Here is a 7,877-nt window from a genome sequence, read left to right on the forward strand (position 1 = left end):
CCAAAAATATTTTTTTTATCATGTTGATAAAACTTATCCTTTTGTGAAAGATTTTCCACGAATCTAGATAAAAGTCTTTTACAATGATAAAATTTTTTAATTTTTTTTAACGATTAAAGTTAATTTTAAAATTAATTTTTTCAAGTATAGTGTTTTTATCCTAAAAATTTAAATTTTCAACAATTAATCGTTATTAATTGCATGACATGTATATTAATTGCAATTATCTTATTATTATTTTATTATTCTTTTTTTAACTCTAACTTAACTTGGATTGATTATATAAAAAAAAAAAAATTGTAAGTACCCCGTGTTGATTTTGATATGATCAACTAAGTCAAGTTAGGTTCTGCGTTATTTGATACCTTACGACTGAGTGTGCAGAGACTTAAGAACATAAGAAGTCGAGCGGAAGACGCGACAAATGAGAAGGATGACACTAGAATCGAGTCGACGGGCTCGGTATATCAAAGGGACGAGAAGTTATGGAAGAGAACGCCGATGAAGCGAGAAGGACGCATGCGGTGCTTCCAAGGGACGAGAAGCCGAAGCGAAATCCTGTTTGAGGAGAAGGCCAGAGCATCACCCAAATGACCAGAGATGAAGCCAGCGACAGGAGAAGGCGCCGGATGGTCAGCACAAAGTTGGCCGGTCCAGGCACCCGGACCACTTGGGTGCCCGAAAGGTGATCGTTGCTGCGGATCAACTTTTGGATCACGTCAGCACCAGTCAGGGAGCCCAGACATGGTCCAGGCGCCCGGAGATGAAAAACTCTATCTTCTTACCATTGGATAGCCATTGTGTGGAAATAGAATTTGCCACATTGGGGGCACTTGGATAAGATCTAGGCGTACTGATCGTGCCACATTAGCAGGCGCTTGGATAGGGTCTAGGCGTACTGATCGTGCTACATTAGCAAACGGTCAGATATGACCAGTGGGCTATAAATAGAACTCTGATCTTCTTCATTTGTACAACACTTTCTGTATTCGAATTCTTTAACTCTGTTCTTCATTTGTCCGTGCATTCAACGAGGCTTCTCCGACTCTAACTTTTGTCGAAGAAGGAGTTGATTAGTTAAGTTTCATTTACCTTGGATTAGGAACCTCTCCAGTTGCAAACCAAGTAAATAATTTTATCTCGTACTTCTTTTATGCATTTTAGTTTATTTTAGTAAAGTGTTTGTCTTAATCAAAGCTATAAGTTTCGAGAAGGGTATATTTTTTTCAGAGCAATTCACCCCCTCTTATCGGCCGCACGGGACCAACAGTAGGTTACTCTAAGAAGTAAAAAGGGTATAAAAAATTTTATGATTTCTCTAATAGATTCTTTTTCAAAACGGGAAATGCCAAATTCATTGAGGACAGTGGAAGTGATAAGGTCAGGGAAGTATATTTTGAGGAATCCGTTAGTGATCCTCCTATGGTCACTACTAGTGAGATCAGTAGTGGTGTGGTTATCATACCGCACATTATAGGTATCACACATCCAATGAGTGCATTAAATCAAGATATTTCCATAACATCTACAATGAAATTAGAGGAGTCTATCACTCAAAGTCAGATATTCTCATATTAATTGATGAACAAATACCTTAACCACCTCAAGCACAAGTGTCGGCGATCCACTAGGGATAGAAAATTCATAAATTCTTGTCATTATGTTTATTTCTAAGAGCATGATTTTGACATAGGATTGGAAAGTGATCATTCATCTTTCCAAGAGGTCAAATAATGTTCTAACTCTGAAAGGTGAATTAATACCATGAAAGAAGAGTTGAAGTCTATGGCAGACAATGATGTTTGGGAACTTTTCAAATTCCTTGAAGGTGTAAAACCTGTTGGTTGTAAATGAATATTTAAAACCAAGCAGAATTCAAGAGGAAATGTCAAAAAGTATAAGACTTATCTTGTTCCCAAGGGATTCACTTAGAAGGAAAACATTGATTACAATAATACTTTTTCACATATATTGACGAAAGACACTCTTAGGGTAACATGACACTTGGAGCTCATTATAATTTAGAGCTACACTAAATGAAAGTAAATACTGTATTCCTCAATGGAGATATAGAGAAATCTATATATATAGTGCAATCGAAGAACTTTGGGTCCTCAAACTCAAAGCACCTAGTATATAGATTAAAGAAGCTCATTTATTGTTTGAAAAAGGTGTCTCGTTAGTGGTACTAGAAATTCAATCAAGTGATTACCTCATTTGGATTTAAGGAGAACCTCGTTAATCAGTGTATATATATCAAGTTCAGTGGGAGCAAGTTTATTATACTTATTTTGTACATGGACGATGTATTGCTTATAAGTAATAATAAGGGTTTGCTGCATCAAACTAAGTCATTTTTATCTAGTAATTTTGAAATAAAAGATCTTGGTGAAGTATCCTTTGTTTTAGGTATACAGATCTATCGTAATCATTCAGGAGACATTCTTGGACTTTTATAACATGCCTATATTGAAAAGGTACTTATAAGGTATGATATATATAACTATACACCTGGTAACACACCTAAGTCAAAAGATGATGAGTTTAGCTTGCAGCAATGTCCACGACTTGAAATTGAAATAAAAGAGATAGAACAATTCTCATATATATCAGTAGTGGGAAGTCTCATGTATGAACAAGTTTATACTCAACCAGATATAGTGTTTATAATGGGGATATTAGGCAGATATGCTAATAACCTAGGACCATCGGACTAGAAAGATGTAAAGAGATTGATGTGGTATTTACAAAAAACTAAAGGACATATACTCATGTATCAGAGATCAGATCATCTGTAGATGATTAGATATTCAGACTCTAATTTTGCTAGATGCTTGGATAGCAAGAGGTTCACTTCAAGCTATATATTCTTACTTGTTGGAAGGGTTATATCTTGGAAGAGTATCAAATAGATGCTAGTAACCACTTCTACTATGGAAGCAAAGTTGGTAGCATTCTATGGAGCATCCAATTATGGAATTTGACTACAGAACTTCATCACAACATTAGAGATCGTTAATGATATTGGCAAGTCACTAAGAATCAACTATGATAATAAAGCTACAGAACTATATGCTAAGAATAACTGCAGTTTGTCCAAGTCTAAGCACATCGACATCAAGTTTTCGACGATTAAAGAAAGAGTTCAGAGTCGTTATACTATGATAGAGTATATCAGAACAGATTCTATGTTGGCAGATCTACTTACCAAGGGCTTGGTGCCTAAGGTGTTTCATGTACATGTTGTAGATATGAGAATTCTTCTTGTGGAAGAAGAATTTATCTAGTTGGATTATGTATTTATCTTATTGTATTGCTCTATGTTAATAAAAATAAATATTTTATTTTGATTATATTACGTAATTAAAGTTTAAAATATTAATGAGCATCTATATGTTTGTTTAATATTCTGACTATGATATCATAATTTACTTTTGCTATTTAGCATTTAGTGTTTATAAATATGTTACAAATTCCTCTTGCAATCATAAAGTTTGGATCATAATTTGTTATTGCAGTTTAGCATGATCATATCTCTTTTAAGGTCACCTTAGGATCAATTTAAAATTAATATATATTGATCACATTTCATATAATTTCTATCTATACATCCACATCTTTATCTATGTCATTAATAATATTGGTATGGTGATTACTATTGTCACTTGTTACAAGTATATATAATAGTTATAACATCTTTAGTCCTATATCAATGGAGTTAATGGACGTGATTATTTAAGGTGTATTCTGTACCCATAAAGTTTGATATCAACTAAAATTTTACTTATGTTTCATAAACAACTTACAAGTAGCTTAAGTGAGAAATTGTTAGTTATTATCTCTAATTAGTGAACGTAATTGTAAGTTGTGTATATGAGTCCAAACCAAATCCATTAAAGTGATATCATTTAAGTTTATTAGATTTCGGGTTATCAAATGTGGGTTGAATGTATAGAACTCTTTAGCCCGATTCGTTATCATCTATGGGCAGATCACGGATTAGTTGCCTATATAAGGAGAGATCTCTAAGGATTTAGAGGATCTTATCTTCACCTAGTTTCATGTTTCCTATTGATAAATTTTTTTTTGGCACCGTCACTCTTAAGTTTCTTGACAGATCTTCCCTATTTACTTTCACTTCTTCTTTCTCATAATCTTTCCGATGATGCCACCAAAATAAAGAGAACAACTTTTTAATCATATATGTTCGTTATTATTTTTATTTATCACTTTTTATTTTTTCTCAGAATCTTCCAGAAGATACTATAAACATAAAAAAATAATTTTTAATCATATATGTTCGTTATTATTTTTATTTATGTTTATATATTATGCTATATTTTTTTATGAAACTTAATCATCTCTTGTATTTTTAAAATTTGAATTTTTAATCCGTTCCTAAAATTAAAATTCATACTGCTAAGAAGAAAATTCAAGTTCAATCCGATGTCATTCCATTAAGATTACGTTTGGTTGTGTGTAATGTAATCTAGCTTGTAATGTAATCAAATTTGTAATGTAATGTATCTAATCTTTGATTACAAAAGTGATTATATTCTTTTGTTTGGTGTCTATTATTTTTTATAAGGAATGTAATTCATATTATTATAAAATGACAAAAATATCCTGTGACCTCTATCGACGGTCGCCACACCTCTGTCGGAGTTTGCGGCAGCCATCGGCAACCAGCTATCGCCGCCACCGTCGGTCGCCGCAGCAGGCCACCGTCTTCGCCAATCGGCGGCAATGGGCAACGGCAGGCAACGACCAGCGGGCAACGGTGGCGGAGGCGGACGACGATCGGTGGCTAGCGATCGATGGCCGGCAATTGACAGCGACGGTGGTGGCCGATTGCGGGCGGCCGGCGACCGGCGGCGGCCGGCAACGGCCGGCGACCGACGGCCGACGATGATCGGCGGCCGACGACGACCTGCGACCGGCGGCGGCCGGCGACCGGCGGCGGCCGGCGACTGCGGCGGCCGACGATCGGCGGCGGCCGGCGACAAAGGTCAACGACTGGTGGCGGGTGGCTATCGACAACAGACTAGGGGTATATTCGGCATTTAAATTTTGGTGTCGGATACATAGCATTTACTTTGTAATCTAGATTACAAATCTTCACTACTTTTTGTAATCTAGATTATATTACATTACAAATTTTAAATCAAACTAAATAAAATAATCAACTTTGTAATGTAATCTGAATTATATTATAAGATAAATTACGTGTTACTAAACGCAGCCTAAATGCATAGAACTTGGACAATGTTACGCAGACAAACAAAGCGTTCGTTGCTTTCAGTCCACAGTGTGAAACACGTATATATATCAAAAAAAACTCCATAATTCACTCTGAGTAGAGGTCACATGGCTTTAAATGCGACAAGGCTTCTCGGTTCTCACCCACCCACCCACCTCACTAAAAAGAGCTCCTTCTCCTTTCCTTTCTTTTCTCTCAGGAAACCTTACAGTCACAGACAATGAGTGAGGAACGTGAATCCACCATCAGTGCTTCTTCAAACCACCACAATAGCCTCAGATTCCTGGAGCTCTCCCTCAGGCTTGTTGCCACGCCTTTATGTGCTGCGTCCCTGTGGCTGACGGTCGTCAACAAGCAAACCAGTGATTCGTATGGGAATGTGGCATTTAACAACCTATCAGGACTGAGGTTAATCTAATTGCATGCTTACCAATTCCCTTCCATTATATTTCCTCTGCTCCTGACCTCCACATGCGCAGGTACTTGGTGTGCATCAACGCCATCTCCATGGCTTATTCTGCTGCTTCGACTCTCTTCTGTTTCTTCAAATGTTTCGACAGAGACTGGATCTTGCTTATCGTGGACCAACTTGTGGCTTATCTGATGGTGACATCAGGGTCTGCTGCGGCCGAGGTACTCTATCTGGCTCGCGAGGGAGATAGGAAAGCGTCGTGGAGCGAAGCGTGCAGCTACTTTGGGAGGTTCTGCGACAGGATCAAGGGTTCCTTGGCGCTGCATTTGGCTGCCTTGCTCAGCTTCATTGCGCTGGCTCTCGTTTCTGCTTACAGAGTTTTCAGCAAGTTCGAAGCCCCTTCTGTTTCTACAACTAAAGAAGCGGCCGAAGTGGATCAATAAGAAATGCTTTCACTGTAATCTAGTTAATAAGATGATATGTGGTTAATCATCAAGGTTAACAATGTTAGTTATTTCCTTTAAAGAGACTTTAAATAAGTTTTACATATAAATATGAATTGAACTCGTTTAAGTGATTAAATTTAAGTCGATTTTAGGTTATTAGATGTGGATTTACCATGTAGAAGATGTTAATCCAATCCACTATTATTTATGAACTGATAAGGGTTCAAGAATAATCTCTTGATGACTCTTCGTTATCCATTAGACCAAGAGGATTCGATGTCGTTAAAACCTAAGTTTCTTGGAAGATCAACCTTCTTCTCCAATAGGATCACCAGATCGACGAGCATTACACAAAAAAACAATGTCAATTCCGCTATATTTAGATTCTTCGTGATTTATAGTTTATGTTTTTCTTTGTTATGTCATGATTTCGTAGAAAGGTCTCTTATTGTTGTATTTCCTATTTGAATTCTTATTTGCCTTTTAGAATACAGTTTTACACAACTATGTTTCTTTGAATTTCATAGTTTAAAGTTAGGATTTTTCGTCGATATGTTATTCTAGTAATTTGATTGTCGAATTATTATAATAGAAAACCTAGAAAAGACTTGGATTTTTTAGTTTTTTGCATTTTCGTGAAGGACACAGATACGGGATGTAAGGAGCAGACCTAGGAGATGACGTGGAGGTCAAAGTCACGGTGAGGTGATGGTCAAAGTCAAGGGAAGAAAGCATTCCCCAACTGACTTTGTTATTCGCCGAGCGCTAAGGCTCGCAGTGCTTACTCAACCCGGTTACAAGTTGTTCGAAATATGGTCGACCGACCCTTTAGTTGGTCGGACATAGGAAGTTTAATGTTTTACTCTTGAATTGGGAAGTTAGCATGTCCGGTCATTTAATGGCCGACCAAGTTTAAGGGATGCCCGATCCACCTCACAATCGATCAACCATAGGTCCGATCAACGGAAAGATCAAACTCCTTACTCTGTACGAGTATCTTTATAGACGCCTGGTCGACCTTATTACTGGTCATCCCTATGGATTTCCACACAATAATATGTCTGTGTATCCATTCAATAATATAACCGGATGGGTTTAGGTGGCCCCAAAACCCGAGCCTGAGGCACTTACACACCCATCCAGATAAAAGGTCGATCGGGCCTAAGACATTTAGCTTCATATTACTTCCCAGGTGAATTTCCAGCACTGACAGGATATCATATTGCTTCTCAAATGGGTTGCTAGTGTGCCCAAGACATTATATTATTCTCTGAACGAATTGCTAACATCATTCAACACATAACCAAGCAACTTAATGCAAGGACATGCATAAAGACGGTTGGCTTTATAAGTCGGCCAAAATATACTCAACAGACAACATGAGTAGAGAATCCTAACAACCTATCAGAATAACAATTATATGTCAAAGAATATTCTTTTGGAATCTTCCTTGGGGATTATCATATTTCTCATTAGCCGACCACATATGACAGCATATTCTTTTAACTACCTCATCAATGGCATAAGCTATAAACGACAAAAGAGGTACACATGTGGGTAAAGGAAGATTCCTGGGATAATTTTTGCATAGGTTGTACACTTTTCATTACCCAACAACCTCTGACATTCTTCGCCACCTCATGATTACTGAGGTTATGAAAGGTGGTATTTAAAGGGGGTCCTCTCCATTGGCAAGGTATGTTATTTGAACATCTCAAGCTTACTCTCGTGTGCACGTTCTATACTGTTCTTTATTCAC

At 37.2% G+C, this 7,877-nt stretch overlaps 1 protein-coding gene across 2 annotated transcripts; it reads left to right on the forward strand.

Annotated features, from left to right (window-relative positions):
- The first annotated feature begins 5,395 nt into the window (after positions 1-5,395).
- LOC122010187 (CASP-like protein 2D1) lies at positions 5,396-6,197 on the forward strand. 2 transcript variants are annotated; one of them, XM_042566639.1, is made up of 2 exons: positions 5,396-5,668; positions 5,821-6,197. In XM_042566639.1, exons 1-2 carry the CDS (start codon positions 5,481-5,483, stop codon positions 6,113-6,115), a joined length of 483 nt encoding a protein of 160 aa, XP_042422573.1. In that variant the 5' UTR covers positions 5,396-5,480; the 3' UTR covers positions 6,116-6,197. The 2 variants fall into 2 exon arrangements, with proteins under 2 accessions (XP_042422573.1, XP_042422564.1); XM_042566630.1 differs by having other exon boundaries at positions 5,397-5,668; positions 5,740-6,197.
- The last annotated feature ends 1,680 nt before the right edge of the window (positions 6,198-7,877 follow it).

Source organism: Zingiber officinale, chromosome 1A (assembly GCF_018446385.1).
Source record: "Zingiber officinale cultivar Zhangliang chromosome 1A, Zo_v1.1, whole genome shotgun sequence".
Taxonomy (NCBI): Eukaryota; Viridiplantae; Streptophyta; class Magnoliopsida; order Zingiberales; family Zingiberaceae; genus Zingiber; species Zingiber officinale.